Source organism: Phaenicophaeus curvirostris, unplaced genomic scaffold, assembly GCF_032191515.1.
Source record: "Phaenicophaeus curvirostris isolate KB17595 unplaced genomic scaffold, BPBGC_Pcur_1.0 scaffold_115, whole genome shotgun sequence".
Classification (NCBI taxonomy): Eukaryota; Metazoa; Chordata; class Aves; order Cuculiformes; family Cuculidae; genus Phaenicophaeus; species Phaenicophaeus curvirostris.
Window position 1 is genome coordinate 125,487 of NW_027206736.1, and position 16,822 is coordinate 142,308.

A 16,822-nucleotide genomic window follows, 5' to 3' on the forward strand; every position below is an offset into this window, starting at 1 on the left:
TATACTCGGTTTCGCTCTGCTCAGCTGGGCTCGGCTCGGTCGGGTTGTGTTCGGTTCTACTCGGTTCCGCTCCGCTTGGCTCTGCTCAGCTGGGCTCGGCTCGGTTGTGTTCGGTTCTACTCGGCTTGGTTTGGGTCCGCTGGTCCCGGCCAGGTTGTGTTTGGTTCGGCTCGGCTCGGTTCGCCTCGGCTGGTCGTGGCCGGGTTGTGTTCGGTTCTGCTTGGCTCGGTTCGGCTCGGCTGCCCCAGCCGGGTTGTGCTCGGTTCTACTCGGTTCGGCTCGGTTCCGCTCAGCTGGTCCCGGCCATGGCGCGGCGGGCGGCAGGCAGCGCCAGGGTGCAGGGGGACAGTTTCTCCTTCGTGAGCCCTGCAGTGAAATACGTGCTGTTCTTCTTCAACACGCTCTTCTGGGTGAGTGTGGGGGCTCCCCGGGACCCCGCTGAGACCCCACCATCCCTGGGGACCCCCATTCTTATCCCCAGGACCCCCCTCATCTCCAGGGTTACCCCCATTCCCAGGGACACCTAGTTTCATCCCCAGGTGCCCCCTGTCCCCAGGGTCACCCCCGTCCCCGGGGACCCCCATTTTCATCCCCAGGATCCCCCCATCCCCAGGCCCAGGGTCAGCCCCATCCCTGGGTCTCTCCCTGCCATTCCCGGACCCCCCCATCCTGGGGCTCACCGTCTCCCTGCATCCCCAAGGTCCCCCATTTTCATCCCCAAGTCACCCCACCACTGGGACCATCGGACCCTGGCGCTGTCCCTATCCCTGAACCCCACTGAGACCCCCATCCCATCCCCAAGGGTCCCCTGGCCCCCCTTGAGCAGGGGGTGACACCCACGGGGAGTTTGGGACCCCTCCTGGTTCCATCACCCCCAAAGCTGTGGCTTTGGGGCCAAATCCTGGCCCTGCGGAGGCAATGGATGCAGGGGGGGCTTCTGTCCCACCCCCCTGGGCCACTGCCACCAGGGGAGCCACACAGGTTCCACGTTTTGGGCTCTTTAGGGATTTTCCTTCATTTTGGGGGATTTTTTAATGTTTGGGGTTTTTTTAATATTTTAGGGGATTTTAAAATGATTTTAGGTGGATTTTATTGTTTTAGTTTGTTTTTTTTATGGTTGGGGAGTTGTTTATACTTTTAGGGTTTTTTTGAGGGCCAGGATTTTTTGGAGGGCTGTTTCTGTGTCTGAAATCCCATTTTTAATGACCTTCTGGAGCAGGGGGATATGGTGCCGAGGGGGTACGGACCCCCAGGGCAGGGGGATGCGGTGCCAGGGGAACTCACCCCCATCCTGCTCTGCAGGTGATCTCGATGGTGATGGTGGCGGTGGGGGTCTATGCGCGGCTGCTGAAGCACGCAGGTGAGGTTGAGGGCTCCGGGGGATGCAGCGAGGGAGCCGGCTGCGCTGTGCCGGGGGCGGTTGCGGTGCCAGGGGCTGCCGGTGACGGCTCGCTGTGGCAGAGGCGGCGATGGCCTGCCTGGCGGTGGACCCTGCCGTCCTGCTCATCGTGGTTGGCGTCCTCACCTTCCTCATCACCTTCTGCGGCTGCGTGGGCTCCCTGCGGGAGAATATCTGCCTGCTGCAGGCGGTGAGTGCCCCGAGCCCTGCTCTGCGGGACCTTGGTGGCTCTGCCATGGTTCCTCTGTCATCTCTGCCGTGGTTCCTCCACCGTCACTCTCCTCTTGCTCACAGTTCTCCACCTGCCTGACCGTCGTCTTCCTCCTGCAGCTGGCGGCTGGTGTCCTGGGCTTCATCTTCTCCGATAAGGTATGGATGGCGAGGGGATAGGATGGCTCCCAGCCTGTGCCGCTGGGTGATGACCTTCCGAATGTCCCTGTTGTCCTGCAGGCGCGTGGGAAGGTCAGCGAGATCATCAACGGTGCCATCGTGCACTACCGGGATGACCTGGACCTGCAGAACCTCATCGACTTCGGGCAGAAGGAGGTGGGAGGATGCTGGGATCATCCTCTCACTCAGGGAGCACAGGGATAGGATGAGGGGAATGGTTTTGAGCTGAAAGAGAGGAAACTGAGATGAGATCTTAGGGAGAAATGTTCTGTGAGGGTTTGGAGGCCCTGGCCCAGGTTGCCCAGAGCAGGGGTGGCTGCCCCATCCCTGGAGGGGTTCGAGGCCAGGTTGGATGGGTCTTGGGGCCCCTGATCCAGTGGGAGGTGTCCCTGGCCATGGCAGGGGTGGAACTGGATGGGCTTTGAAGTCCCTTCCGACTCAAACCATTCCACAATTCTCTGATAAAGGAGGATATGTGGGTCAGCCCTGGGGGTCTGGGATCTTGCCTGAATTCACGGGGTCCCCCAGGCTGAGGATGTTGGGTGGCTCCTCCACAAGGATTTGAAGAGCACATTGGGAAGAGCTGGATGAAAAGGTGGGGAGAAATTTCTCTCAGTGTCTCTGTCAGAGCCTGTGTTTATTAAAACCAGGAGCAGATTGCTCATCCCTAAAGCCAGGGGTGACGGTGCTGCCTGGATGTAGATGGGTTTGGGAGCCCCACCACTCTCTGCTGTGCTGTCTGCAGTCCCATGCCCTGTTATCCCATCATTCCCATTCTCTCCCTGCAGTTCAGCTGTTGCGGGGGCGTCTCCTACAAAGACTGGTCTCAGAACATGTACTTCAACTGCACAGCTGCCAACCCCAGCCGTGAGCGCTGCTCCGTACCCTTCTCCTGCTGCCTGCAGGATCCCAGTGAGGTGAGGATGCATCCTCAGGAGATTCTGGGCATCCCTCTCTCTTCCTCTCTTCCTCTCTTCCCCTCCCTCTCCTGCTATACCTCCGCCTCTACCCTTCTTTCCCTCTCTCCCTCTTCCCCCTCTACTCCCATCCCTTGGGACTGTGCTGAGCCTGGAGATCCCTCTGCCCCAGGAGAGTGATTCCACCACTGGCAGCACATGGAAGACGGGATCGAGGTGGATTCACTCCAGAGTTGTCCCGTTTTGGGGTGTGGATGGAACCCATCACTGACAGGATGTGTGGGGCTGGGGACACATTGGAAAGGGGATGCCCCGAGCACAGAGCCCTCAGCTGTCCCTGCCCTCCATCCCTCTGTGTTTTGTCCATGTCTCCCTCCTAGGCTGTCGTCAACACCATGTGCGGGCAGGGAATGCAGGCTCGGAGCTACCTGGAAGCCAGTGCCTTCATCAACACCAATGGCTGCATCGACACGCTGGTCAACTGGGTCCACAGCAACCTCTTCCTGCTAGGCGGCGTTGCACTGGGGCTGGCGGTCCCCCAGGTACTGGAGTGGGGCTGTCTGCTTCACAGTTGCCTTGAGGATGAGTCTGATTGCAGCTCTGGGCGTGGGGCAGGATCTGGGGTGGGGGAGCAGGGCAAAGCTTGGAAATGTCCTGTCCTGAAGCCATGGGGCCCACTCGTAGGACACTGGGGCCTCACTGCTGGCATCCCTCAGCACCATCCCCTTCTTCCCTCTCCCCTCTTCCTTCCTCCCCCCTCCCTTCTCCCCACCTTCTCCCCTCTCCCTTCTCCCCTTTCCCTCTCAATTCTCCCCCTCTACCCCACCCTTCTCCCCCCCTTCTCCCCCTCTTCCCCCTCTCCCTTTTCCCCCTCTTCCCCCTCTCCCTTCTCCCCCTCTCCCCCCTCCCTTCCTTCTCCTCTCTCCCTTCTCCCCTTTCCCTCTCAATTCTCCCCCTCCCTTCTCCCTTCTCCCCCCTCCCCCTCTCTCCTTTCTCTCCCTCTCCCTCCCTTCTCCTCTCTCCCCTCTCCCTCCCTTCTCCTCTCTCCCCTCTCCCTCCCTTCTCCTCTCTCCCCTCTCCCTCCCTTCTCCTCTCTCCCCTCTCCCTCCCTTCTCCTCTCTCCCCTCTCCCTCCCTTCTCCTCTCTCCCCTCTCCCTTCTCCCCTCTTCTCCCCTCTCCCCCTCCTTTCTCCCTTCTCCCCCTCCTTTCTCCTCTCTCCCCTCTCCCCCTCCTCCCCTCTCCCCCTCCTCCCTTCTCCTCCTCTTCCTCTCCTGCAGCTGGTGGGGATCCTGCTGGCGCAGATCCTGGTCAGCCAGATCCGGGACCAGATCCGGCTCCAGCTCTACACCCAGCAGCACCGTGCCGACCCCTGGTACTGACCCTGGCGGAGTGGGCGTCTGGCTGTGCCGCGGTGGATGGGACCTCAGCTGGGGCTTCCACACTCCGGATCAGCTGGAGGAGCCAAAGGAGCTTTGCTGGGAGCAGGGAGGTTGGAGTGGCAGTTGCTGGATCTGCACAGAGACCACTGGGATATGGAGCGGGAAACACAGGGACACAGGCACTGTGCAGCTGCCGGAGCCGCTGCCAGGCTTGTCTGAGACTGAACCAGCCCCAGTGAACAGCTGTCTGTCCATCCTTCCATCCATCCTGGGGAACTGAACCAGCCCTGGTCAACAGCTGTCTGTCTGTCCATCCATCCATCCTCAGGGATTTAACCACCCCAGTGAGCGGCTGGCTGGCTGTCCTGGGGGACTGGACCAGCCCTGGTGAATGGCTGGCTGGCTGTTTGCCTGTTCTGGGCACTGAGAGCTGGTGTTCAGGTCATGCATGAAGCACATCTGTGCTCGGCCGTGCTTCCCACCTCTTCTCATGCTGCAGCTGGGTGTCTGTCCATCCATCCGGCTTCTCCTGATCCATGCACTAAGCTCTGTTACATTCCCTGTGCCCATGCCCCATCGGCTCCATCCTGGTGCTGGGATTTGCTTGCTGGTCGGGAGCAGGAAGCCACCTTGTAGGGCACAGGGACAGGAGGACGTCCTGCTCGGGGTTTCCTGCGGGCGCCGCCGGAGCCAAGGAGGGTCCTGTGCCCTCTTGTGGGGTGTGGAGGGGTCGGGCGCAGTCCTGGGTCCCCTCTCCATGGGGCTGGTGATGGATGCGACATTCCCCTTTGCTGTTCTGGAGAATAAAAAGATGAGGCCAGACCCCACGATGAAGACCCTGCGATGCTGCGGGGACACCAGTGCAGCTCCGGCCGATGGCTCGAGGGGCGCAGTGTTCCCGTTATCCCAATGTTCTGCTGTTGAGGGGCGGCTGTGGAGTCCCACAAAAGGGTGGAGGAGGGAGAGGCAGCACAGTCAGCAAGAAGGCAGCAGGGAGTCTCTCAGCCAGGAATATCTGAGGAGGCACTCGCTGCCCTGCTCCAGGGGGACACAAATCCCCCCCAGCATTGCAGGCCACAGCCTTGCTGCCGCTTTTTGGAGCCGTTGCAAAGTGTGGGTGGAGTTTTTAGGGTTGTTTTTCTAATTTTCCCTTCTCCTCAGGCTGGGTGGTCCCCCTGTGCCGCGGAGCGAGTCGGGATGCAGCCGAGCACTCTTTGTGTGCAGCTGGGAGACACCGACAGGCCGGGACTGGGCCCCATCACCCGCTCCGTGCCCCTCTGTTGGTTCAGGCTCCTCCGGCCCCTCTCAGGTTTTGGCCAGGGTGGCACCGGGCTGTGGTGGCCGCGCTGGCCCAATCCTGCTCCAGCATGGGCCACGGGCTGGCTTCCAGCTGCTCCCAGTCCCTTCCCGGCTGGGTGTTCCAGGAAGACTACCCCAAACCTGCCTCCTCTGTGCCCCAAAGGGTGATTTTCCTTACAAAAAAAAAGCAACTTCCCCAAAAAGCAGTTTCTCGTTCCCAAAAAGAAACTTCATCCCCCCCCTTAAATATGATGGCTTACCCAAAAGAGCAATTTCTCACCCCAAAAGTCATCACTTCCCCCCAAAATCACACCTGTCACTGAAAAGCGACTTCCCTTCCCAAAAAATTACTTTTCTCCCAAAAACTTCACCTCCAAAGAGCTGCTGCTTCCCCCACAAAAAGCAAGTTTTCTCCCAAAGGCGGCTGCTCTCCAAAAGAGTGGCTTCTCACCCCAGGTGAACAAAAAGCAACTTTTCTTCTTTCAAAAGTGGCTTTTGTCCCCTAAAAGCAACCTTCCCTTCCCAGAAAGTAACTTCCACCTCAAAAAAAGTAACTTTTCTACCCCAAAAAGTGACTCTTGTCCCCATAAAACAGCTTATCATTCTTCTCCCCCCCCCAAGCCACTCGTCTCCCAACAAAGCACCTTTTGTCCCCCAAAACAACTTCCTTCCTTAAAAAGTAACTTTTGTCCCACTAAAGCAAGTTTTCCTCCCTAAAAGTGACTTCTCCCTCCAAAAAGTTACTTTTTTCCCCCAATAGAAGCTTTTGTCTCCCAATAAAGTGCCTTTTGTCCCTCAGAAACAACTTTTCTTCCCCTAAAAGTAACTTTTGCTCCTCGAAAGTGACTTCACCATCAAAAAAAGTTACTTTTCTCTCCCAAAAGCAGCTTTTCTTTCCCAATAAAGTGACTTCTGTCCCTGAAAAGCAACTTTTGTCCCCCAAAAGTGGCTTTATCTTTCTCAAAGACAATTTTCTGGTCCGAAAAGTGACTTCTCCTCCCGTAAAAGTAACTTCTCCTCCCGTAAAAGTAACTTCCCTGTTCCCAAAAGACTTTTTGCTCCCACAAGAAACTTATCTCTCAATAAAGTCCTTTTTGTCACCAAATCCAACTTTTGTTCCGCAAAGTGGCTTTTCTCCCCTGAAAAGAGGTTTCTCCTGCCCCAAAACAACTTTCCTCCTCCAAAAAGTGATTTTCCACCCCAAGAAGTAAATTTGCTCCTCTGAATCCAACTTTCCTCTCCCTAAACAACTCACCCACCCAAAAACAACTTTACATTTCACAAGTAACTTTTCACTCCCCCAAACACCTGTCATCCTCCCCAAACCCAACTCCTCTCCCTCAAAGAGGCTTTCCTCCTCAAAAAACTGCTTCCCCCTCAAAAATATCTCCTTCCCAAATCCAATTCCTCTCTGAAAAAAACAACTTTTCTGCCCCCCAAAAATGACTTCTCTGCCCAAAAGGCAACTTGACCCCTCAAAAGTAACTTTTTGCTCCCTAAAATGCCTTTCAATCTCTCCAAACCTGACTCCTCTCAATAAGTAACTTTCCTAGTCGAAAAGTGACTTTCCCCCTCAAAACCCTCTCTCTTCTCCCTCCCACATGCAACTTCTCTCCGACAAAAACAACCCTTCTCCAAAACCTCGACTCCTCCTCCTTCCAAAGGCGCATTTTCCCTCCCCAAGACCAACCTTCCTCTCACAAAACCCAACATTTCACTCCCCCAAACAACTTTCCTTCCCTCAGAACTGTCTTCCCTGAGCGCCATCCCCCTCCTTAACATCTCACTTTCTTTCCCCCTCCCTGCCCACTGTAAAAAGAGTAACTTTTCCTCAAAAAAAAGGCACTTTCCTCCTCAAAAACACAGCTGCTGTAAAAAAGTGACTTTTTTTGCCTCCCCGAAAAGCACTTTTCTCCTCAAAAGCGCGACCCTTCAGTGTCTCCTGTAGAAAAAGTAACTTTTCCCTCACAAAAAAAACTTCCCTTCTCAAAAGCACAGCTGCAGTAAAAAAAAACTTTTTCCTCACAAAAAGGCCACTTTTTCTTCCCCAAAGAGCGCCCCCTCCTGCCTCCTGTAAAAAAACATTACTTTTTTTCTCACAAAAAGGCACTTTTCCTCCCCCAAAGCATGCCTCCTCCTTGCCTCCTGTAAAAAAAACATTTTTTCTTCATAAAAACGCACTTTCCTTCTCAGAAGCACACTCCCTTCCTCCCTGCTGTAAAAAAAAGTAAGTTTTTAAACTGAAAAAGGCACTTTTCTCACAAAAAATTGCAACTGCTGTAGAAAAAGTAGCTTTTCCCTCATAAAAAGGCAAAAACATGGCCCTTCCTGCCCACTTTGAGAAAAAAAGTAACTTTTCCCTCACAAGAAGGACCTTTTCCTCTCCAAAACTCGACTGCTGTGAGAAGACTTAACCTTCCTTTCACAAGAAGGAACTTTTCCTCGCCCAAATCATGTCTGCAGTAGCAAAAATTGACTTTTCTTTCACAAAGAGGAACTTTTCCTCCCCAAAATCTTGTTTGCTATAGCAAAAGTACATTTTCCCCCACAGAAAGGAACTTTCCCTCCCCAAAATCATGTCTGCTCTAGTAAAAGTAACTTTTTCCCCTCACAAAGAGGAACTTTTCCTCCCCAAAATCTCATCTGCCTCAACTTTTCCCTCACAAAAAGGAACATTTCCTCCCCCAAATCCCATCTTCCTTAACTTTTCCCTCACAAGAAGGAACTTTTCCTCCTCAAAATCTCATCTGCCTTAACTTTTCCCTCACAAGAAGGAAATTTCTTCCACAAAATGATATCTGCTCTAGTAAAAGTAACTTTTCCCTCACAGGAAGGAACCTTTTCTCCCCAAAATCTCATCTGCCTCAACTTTTCCCTCACAAAAAGAAACTTTTCCCTCACAAAGAGGAACTTTTCCTGCCCAAAATCCCATCTGCCTTAACTTTTCCCTCACAAAAAGAAACTTTTCCTCCCAAAACCTCATCTGCCTTAACTTTTCCCTCACAAGGAGGACCTTTTCCTCCCCGAACCGCGGCTGCTGGAGTCCCTTTTCCCCTCGGAGCGGGACCCCTCGCCGCCCCCGCCCTGCCCCGGGCTCCCCGCCCGCCCCGCGAGGCGGAGGCTCCGCGCTCGCAACAAAGGGCGCGGGCGGCGCGCGGAGCGGGATGGCGGCGGGGCGGCCGCGCTGAGGGGTGGGGGGGGGGGGTCGGTGCCCGGGATGGCGGCGCGGCGGGCGCGCTGAGCGGGGGGGGGGTCGGTGCCCGGGATGGCGGCGCGGCGGGCGCTGCCGGCGCTGCTGGCGCTGCCCGCGCTGCTGGCGCTGCCCGGGGCCCCCCTGAACGGCTCGGCCGTGCCCGAGCGCTGCCGCCGGCCCGCGCCCTGCGAGCGGCTGCGGCGCGGAGCCTGCCTGGGCTCGGCGCTGCCCTACGCCGCCACCTCCACGCTGCTGGCGGCCGACTCCGCGTCCCAGGAGGAGGCGCACGGGAAACTGCTGCTCTGGTCCGGTACGGGGCTGGGGGGGAGCCCTGGGGGGGGAGAGAGTGGGGCTGGGGGGCAGAGTTATGGGGAGGAGAGTGGGGTTGGGGGCTAGAAAGGGGCCTGTGGGGAAAGTGGGGTTGGGGGCAGAGAGGTGGGGGGGGTTGGGAGTGGGGTTGGGGGCAGAGCTATGGTGGGAGAGACAGTGGGGTTGGGGGCAGAAAGGTGTGGGGGGAAGAATGGGGTTGGGGGGCAGCGCTGTGGGGGGAGAGAGTGGGATTGGGACTGAGGGTCAGAGTTATGGTGGGGGAGTGGGGTTGGGGGTGAGAAGGGTGTGAGGGGGAGAGTGGGGTTTGGGGGCAGCGCTGGGGGGGGGAGGGAGTGGGGTTTGGGGGCAGAGAGGTGGGGGGGGAGAGACAGGTTGGGAGGAGAGTGGGGCTTGGGGGGCAGCGCTATGTGGGGAGAGACTGGGGTTGGGGTCTAAATGGGGAGACGGGTTGGGGGTAGAGGAGGGAGGAGTGTGGGGTTGGGGGGCAGGTAAGTATGGAGGGGACTGTGGGGTTGGGGGCAGAGAGGTGGGGAGGGGAGAGGCTGGGGCTGGGGGGCAGTGGTAGGTGTGTGGGGAGGGTTTGTGTGGGGGGGAGGAGTCTGGGTTTGGGGGGCAGCGCTATGGGGTCAGAGCCACATGGAGGACTAAGGAATGAAGGGGAGCACAGTCTGGAGGGAGGGGCAGTGCAATGGGGAGCACGGGGGGGACACACAGCACGGTGTTGGGGGGGCACGGTACAGCGGGGGGCAGGGTGATCCACGGGGGGGGGACGTGCGGTACACAGAGCGGGAGCCGTCTGGAGGGGGTGGCAGCACAGAAGAGTGGGGGGCGCGATCTGGAGTTAGGGGAAACGTGGTATGGGGCGGGTGAAGTACAGAGGGGAGCAGGGGTCTGGGTCCAGGGCGGTGTGAGGCACCTGGGGTTTGGTTGTTTGGGGGCACTGGTTCTGCTGGGGGCTCCAGGGTTTTCTGGGGGGCAGGCACAGTGGGGTGAGATTCCGTGGGGCAGGGGGGCAGTGGGGTGGGAGCCTGGGGTGCGGCATGGGAGCCCAGGTTTGGTGAGGTGGGGGTCTGGGGCACGCTGGGGTGGGGGTTGGTGTTCTGCCAGGGGTCTGGGGTTTGTCAGGCCAGGGGCCGAGGTTGTGGGGGTCCGGGAATCCACAGTGCAGGGTCCGGAGTTGTGGTCCAGGGTCCCGCAGGGTGGGAAGCCAAGGTTGTGGGGCCCAGGGCTGTGGGGGTCTGGGGTCCTGCAGAGTGTGGAGTTGGGCTTGGGGGGGTCCAGGATTCTGCGAGTTGGTGGTCTGAGGTGTGATGGGTCCAGGGTTCTATGGGATGGGGTTCCAGGTCTTGCAGGGCAGAGGTCCAGGGTCCTGCAGAGCAGGGGCTGGGGTCCCGGGGGAGCTGGGGTTCTGTGTGGGGCCTTGGGCCTGGTGTGCCTGGGTCCAGGGCACAGCACAGTGGGGCGCAATGAGGAGCGGGCCAGGATCTCATGAGGTGTGGTGTGGGAGTCCAGGGCTCTGCAAGGCAGGGGCTTGGGTTGTGACCGGGTCCTGGGTTCTGTAGGGTGAGATCTTGGGTTCCACAGGGTAAGGGTCTGGGTGTCCTGGGGGGCTGGTCTGAGGAGTGGCATGGTGAGGTGCAGTGAGGAGGGGGCTGGGGTGTTGTGGAGTGGGGGCTCAAGGTGTGACAGTGTCCAGGGTTCTGCGATGCAAGGTCTGGGGTCTCGTGGAGCCGGGGTTTGTGGTGATGTTGGTGCCCTGCAGGCCTGCGCAATGCCCCGCGGTGCTGGGACGCCATCCAGCCGCTGCTCTGCGCCGTCTACATGCCCAAGTGTGAGGACGGGCACGTGGAGCTGCCCAGCCAGAGCCTCTGCCAGGCCACCCGCGCACCATGCACCATCGTGGAGCGTGAGCGCGGCTGGCCCGACTTCCTCAAATGCACGCTCGACCGCTTCCCCGAGGGATGCCCGGTATGGGGGTGCAGGAGACCACCCTGCTGCATTGCCAGGCTCCAGATCCCCACAGACACCAGCTGCCTCCAGCTGATGCTGACCTGTGGGTGCCACCTTGTCCTCATGGCCCCTCTCTCTGCAGAATGAGGTGCAGAACATCAAGTTCAACAGCTCCGGGCAGTGCGAGGCGCCGCTGGTGCGCACGGACAACCCCAAGAGCTGGTATGAGGATGTGGAGGGCTGCGGCATCCAGTGCCAGAACCCACTTTTCACCGAGACTGAGCACCGTGAGATGCACGTCTACATTGCCGCCTTCAGCTCTGTCACCATCTTCTGCACCTTCTTCACCCTGGTGAGGGACGAGGGGTGCAGGGAGGTGTCCCCAAAAAGGGACTGGGGACCAAGCTGTCTCTTCCTTTCTCCCACCAGGCCACGTTCCTTGCTGACTGGAAGAACTCCAACCGCTATCCTGCCGTAATCCTCTTCTACGTCAACGCCTGCTTCTTCGTGGGCAGCATTGGGTGGTTGGCGCAGTTCATGGACGGTGCCCGCAATGAGATTGTCTGCCGGGCCGATGGCACCATGCGGCTAGGGGAGCCCACGTATGTGTCACCCTCATCCCAATCCCAACACAGCCACATGCTATGGGGTGTCTCCAGGACCAAGGAGGGGTTTCCTGTCCTCTGGGGAGCTTGGAGGATGCTCCGAGCTTGGGGTAGAGACCCCATTCCTCTTCACGGATGTTGATGATGGTGCTGTCTCCCCTCTCTCTGTAGCTCCAATGAGACGCTGTCCTGTGTCATCATCTTCGTCATTGTTTACTACTCACTGATGTCGGGTGTCATCTGGTTTGTGATGCTGACCTACGCCTGGCACACCTCTTTCCGGGCGCTGGGCACCACGCACCAGCCGCTGCTGGGCAAGACCTCCTACTTCCACCTCATCACCTGGTCCATCCCCTTCGTCCTCACTGTCGCCATCCTGGCTGTGGCGCAGGTAATGGCACCGTGGTCCCATCTCCCGGTGGTTCCCTGCCAGGGCGGTATGTGCCGGGAGGGGTGGCTGCAGCCGACTGAACCCCGTGTTCCTGGCTCTGCCAGGTGGATGGTGACTCCGTCAGTGGCATCTGCTTTGTGGGCTACAAGAACTATCGCTACCGGGCCGGCTTCGTCCTGGCACCCATCGGGCTCGTCCTCATCGTGGGGGGCTACTTCCTCATCCGGGGTAGGTGTGGGCTCTCCTGGTGCGGGGACAGGGGCCCCGTGGCTGTCTACCTACCCTGACCACCTCATTCCTCCTCCACAGGGGTCATGACTCTCTTCTCCATCAAGAGCAAACACCCCGGGCTGCTGAGCGAGAAGGCGGCCAGCAAGATCAATGAGACCATGCTGCGTCTGGGTAAGAATGGCTGCCCCAGCACCATTTCCTTTGGAATTTGGGTGGGAATGGGGGCGTTTTGTCCTACGGTGAGGACGACAACACTGTTGAGATGGTGTCGCTTCAGTCCAGGTACATCGGGGATGTCCCACTTCTCTTCCAGGCATCTTTGGCTTCTTAGCCTTTGGTTTCGTCTTCATTACCTTTGGCTGCCACTTCTATGACTTCTTCAACCAGGCAGAGTGGGAGCGCAGCTTTCGGGAATACGTCCTGTGAGTGGGGATGGGATGGGGACAGGAGGACGCTGGTGGCATCCCAGCACCTTCTGTCTAGAGGGGAACGTTATAGAGAAGAGCCCCACATCCTCACCAGTGCTGCTACCGCATCTCTACTGCTGCAGGGCATTGCTCGATGTTCCCATCCTCACAGCCACTGTCCTGCTCTGTCCCTGCAGGTGTGAGGCCAACGTGACCATTGCCACACAGACCAACAAGCCCATCCCGGACTGTGAGATCAAGAACCGTCCGAGCCTGCTGGTGGAGAAGATCAACCTCTTTGCCATGTTTGGCACTGGTGTCTCCATGAGCACCTGGGTCTGGACCAAGGCCACCCTGCTCATCTGGAAGCGCACCTGGTGCAGGTGGGACCCCCAGGATGTCACCCCAGCTCCATGTGACCCTTCCTGCCCCATCCAACGTCCTTTTGTCCATCAGCTCTGTGGGTTGTGGGCTCACAGCAGACAGTGTTTCAGGAATGGGTGGCCTCTCCCACTCCACAAATGTCTCATGTCCCATTTGTGTGACACCTCCATCCTGGGGAACCCATCCAGTGTGGTGCCCAGCCCTCGGTGTCCTTGTCCAGAGTGGGAGAGGGAGACGGGGAGGGTCCCCATGCCCCAAGCTGCGAAGCTCAGGGTTGTCCCTGCTCTGACCAGCTGTGTCCACAGATTGACAGGACAGAGCGACGACCAACCCAAAAGGATCAAGAAGAGCAAGATGATTGCCAAGGCCTTCTCCAAGCGCAAGGAGCTGCTGCGTGACCCAGGCCGAGAGTTGTCCTTCAGCATGCACACCGTCTCGCACGATGGACCCGTGGGTACGTGCTCGCACGAGGGAGCCGTTGTGACAGCTCTCTGGGGTGCCCAGCGTCCCCCCTTCATCGTGCTTCCCTGTTGTCCTTGCAGCCGGTTTAGCGTTCGACATCAATGAGCCGTCGGCCGACGTGTCCTCGGCCTGGGCCCAGCACGTCACCAAGATGGTGGCCAGGAGAGGGGCCATCCTGCCCCAGGACGTCTCCGTGACACCTGTGGCGACACCTGGCAAGTCCCTGGGGAATCTGGAGGGGATGAGCTGGGCTGAGGGGAGTTGGGGGGCGCGGAGAGGCAGAGCTGGGAGGCAGATAGGGCAGGATGCGGCCGCTCTCACCTGTCCCATCCTGTAGTGCCACCAGAGGAGAGGGCCAACCTCTGGGTGGTGGAGGCCGACATCTCCCCGGAGCTGCAGAAGCGCAGCGGCCACAAGAAGAAGCGCAGGAAGAAGAAGAGGGAGGTGTCCCCGGATCCCGAGCACTGCCCTGGGGGGCCCACAGCCCCCCTGGCACCCAGCACCGTTCCCCGCCTGCCTCGGCTGCCCCCCCAGCCCTGCCTAGTCACCTTTGCTCCCGACGTCCTTCCAGGGCTCTCGCCAGGCCAGCCCGAAGCTGCCTTTGCCAGGGTGCCCTGGGATGGCTGCCGCAGAGCCAACGTCTTCCACCTTGTCAGCAGCCCCTTCTGTCCTGAGAGCGGGAACGTGGAGCAGGAGAGCCCCGGGCTCAGCCGTGGGCGCTGGCAGCACAACGGGGGCTCGCTCTGGCCCCCCAACCCCGGCCCCCTGCCCCACGGCCGGGCACCCTGGACTCAGGGCCGACGCGCTGGCCTGGCCCCCATCCACTCTCGGACCAACCTGGTGGACGCGGAGCTGCTGGACCCTGATTCGGACTTCTGAGCCTGGTGGGACGTTGTGAGGGGATGAGGATGCCCGAGGTGAGACCCGAAGCGTCATCCAGCACGTGCAGCCTGCGAGGGGACACTGCAGCGCACTCTGACCTGCTGAGGCCAAGCATCCCTCTGGCCCACACAGGGCTGATTTCTCCCATCAGAACATGATGTTTCTCCCCACACCGCCCAGACAGACTTGATGTACATCCCAGCGCAGCAGGCCAGCACCGGCAGAAGGGTTTTGGGGTCCCCCAGCATCCCTGGGAGAAAAGAAACGGGAACAAACCCCACCCAGGTCCTGCAGGAATTTAAGGTCAAGGGGGGCACTGCCTGGTGGCCCCCCCAGGACAACGGGACCCAGGAGTGGGTGAGCACAGGGCAGAGCAAGAAGTATTGGTGAGCTTTGTCCTGCATCCCGGGGCGCTTGCTGGTGCCAGTAGGGTTTTAGTTCTCACTCGTTGTGTAACACACGGAGACACGGTGGCCAGGCTCGGCCTCCGAGCTGATCCCTCCTTTGTGGGGCAGCAGCAGCGTCCCCAGGGTGCTCCTGTGTTTCTAGGTGAACCCATATTCCTGCAGGGCTTTGAAAGTGCCTTCCAGCTCCTTGGAGAGCTGGGCCAGATCCAAGCCGGAGGCTCAGTGGGACGGTTGCTTCCTGCCCATGGGAGACGGGGAGCTGTGGTGGGGTATGTGGATGCTCCCTGAGCCACGATGCAAAAAAAACGAGGACAGGTTAAAACCTCAGGGTGAGTGGGGCCACCTGTGCTATCCGGGTGTTTTTTTATTCCCTTTTTTAACAGTAAAACCCGTAGGTTTTGGAAAACCTGGCCAAGCCCCAGGGTGGAAGCATTCTGGTCCCTGCTGGGGTTCTGTGTCCGTCCGTCCGTTATCCCCACATGCATCTTTATTAAATCCCGGTAGGCTCCCGGCTTTCTTGGTATCCCGGTGACCTCCATGGGTTTGGTTTTTGCTGTGTAAAGGAAAGCCTGCCTGTATCAGTATTAAATTTGCCAAGTTTCTGTTTCCAGTGGCTTCCCAGGCTCCTTGGGGAGGGGTTGGGTGCGGGGAAACGGTGCAGGGCTTTGGCTGTTCTCCTGAAACAGCTTTAACATTGGATTCTGGCTGTTTCCCACCTGGAAGGCCAGTGTGTGGGGCTGGGATCATCTGCGAGTGCTCTAGGTGCCGTTTTGGGGGCTCCTAGACAGACACTTGGGGTCCGGGGTCCCCTTTGCCAGCAGATGGCACCACAGGCTCAAACGTCCCCAGTGCGCACAGGGGTGGCGGGGGACACACCCCGCTCTGGGGTTCCTTAGGCTCCATGGGCTGGGCGGACAGGGCTTTTGGGAACAGAGTATTTGGAAAGTGTCCTTCTGTATTCCGCTTGGGAGCGAGGCAGCTGGGAGCTCAGTCTTCCCTGGGAGTGGGCGCCCACCTGAAATTTGGGTGCAATTGGCCTGTGGAAATGGAGTTTTCCCAGTGGTTTTTGGTGAGCAGGATGTGCCAGCGAGGGCTGCGCTGGGGCGGGTGTGCAGCCGGAAGCTGGTGCAAAAGCTGCTTCATCTGTGATGAAACAAAACGTTCTCTTTACCTGCCTTTATTTCATTTTTGTGAGAGTTTTTTTCTCATTTTTGCTCTATGTTTTATTTTTGTGGATTTCTGTTTTTAAAAAAACGTAAGATTGGAGCAGCCATTCCTCAGCGGTGCCTGGTTTTGAAGTAAAAAGTTGAATATCAAATGTTAGGAACAACAGGAGCCATCCTGGCCCTGTCCCATCCCCTCTGCACTTGCCTCCAGGCAACAAAAACCCCTTGGTTTCACGTACAGGGATGAAAAAGTTGGTTTTGTTAGTAAGAAAAAAGCATTTATCCTAGGAAATGTCGCATTTTGCTCATAAAGGGCTCGAAGGTGGAGCCAGGTCTTTGCTCTAGTGGGAAAAATGAGAGGCAATGTCAAACCCCATTGTCCAAGCAGGGTTGTGGTTAAATCATCCTGGTCTAAAGGGGTGGAATGTCCCTCATGGGACACCCATGGGACTAATTCCCACACATGCCAGCAGGGGCCCAGGTGGCCAAGAAGGCCAGTGGCATCTTGGCTTGGATCAGAAACAGCATGGCCAGCAGGGCCAGGGGGGTTCTTCTCCCTCTGGCCTCGGCCCTGGGGAGGCCTTGAATCCTGGGGTCAGTTCTGGGCCCCTCCCCACCAGAAGGATGTTGAGGCTCTGGAGCGAGTGCAGAGAAGAGCAACGGAGCTGGGGAAGGGGCTGGAGAAGAAGCCTGAGGGCGCTGGGGGTGTTTATCCTGGAGAAGAGGAGGCTGAGGGGAGACCTCATTGCTCTCTGCAACTCCCTGAGAGGAGGTTGTGGAGAGGAGGGAGCTGGGCTCTTCTCCCAAGGGCCAGGGGACAGGACGAGAGGGAATGGCCTCAGGCTCCTCCAGGGGAGGGTCAGGCTGGACATTAGGAAAAAAATTTTCATGGAGAGTGTCATTGGTCCCTGTCCGAGGCTGCCCAGGGAGGGGGTTGAGTCCCCTTCCCTGGAGGGGTTTAAAGGACAGGTGGATGAGATGCTGAGGGACATGGTTTAGTATTTGATAGGAATGGTTGGACTTGATGATC

General features: G+C 58.4%; 2 protein-coding genes across 2 annotated transcripts; both read left to right on the forward strand.

Annotated features, from left to right (window-relative positions):
• Positions 1 to 229: 229 nt before the first annotated feature.
• Positions 230 to 4,907, forward strand: TSPAN33 (tetraspanin 33). The gene is made up of 9 exons (XM_069882315.1): positions 230 to 233; positions 293 to 410; positions 1,303 to 1,360; positions 1,462 to 1,589; positions 1,694 to 1,768; positions 1,850 to 1,945; positions 2,578 to 2,706; positions 3,087 to 3,248; positions 3,984 to 4,907. Exons 2-9 carry the CDS (start codon positions 306 to 308, stop codon positions 4,083 to 4,085), a joined length of 855 nt encoding a protein of 284 aa, XP_069738416.1. The 5' UTR covers positions 230 to 233; positions 293 to 305; the 3' UTR covers positions 4,086 to 4,907.
• A 3,724-nt stretch (positions 4,908 to 8,631) lies between these two features.
• Positions 8,632 to 15,461, forward strand: SMO (smoothened, frizzled class receptor). The gene is made up of 12 exons (XM_069882318.1): positions 8,632 to 8,887; positions 10,670 to 10,875; positions 11,000 to 11,209; positions 11,287 to 11,459; positions 11,634 to 11,853; positions 11,958 to 12,081; positions 12,163 to 12,255; positions 12,398 to 12,506; positions 12,689 to 12,874; positions 13,181 to 13,329; positions 13,418 to 13,552; positions 13,675 to 15,461. Exons 1-12 carry the CDS (start codon positions 8,650 to 8,652, stop codon positions 14,214 to 14,216), a joined length of 2,385 nt encoding a protein of 794 aa, XP_069738419.1. The 5' UTR covers positions 8,632 to 8,649; the 3' UTR covers positions 14,217 to 15,461.
• The last annotated feature ends 1,361 nt before the right edge of the window (positions 15,462 to 16,822 follow it).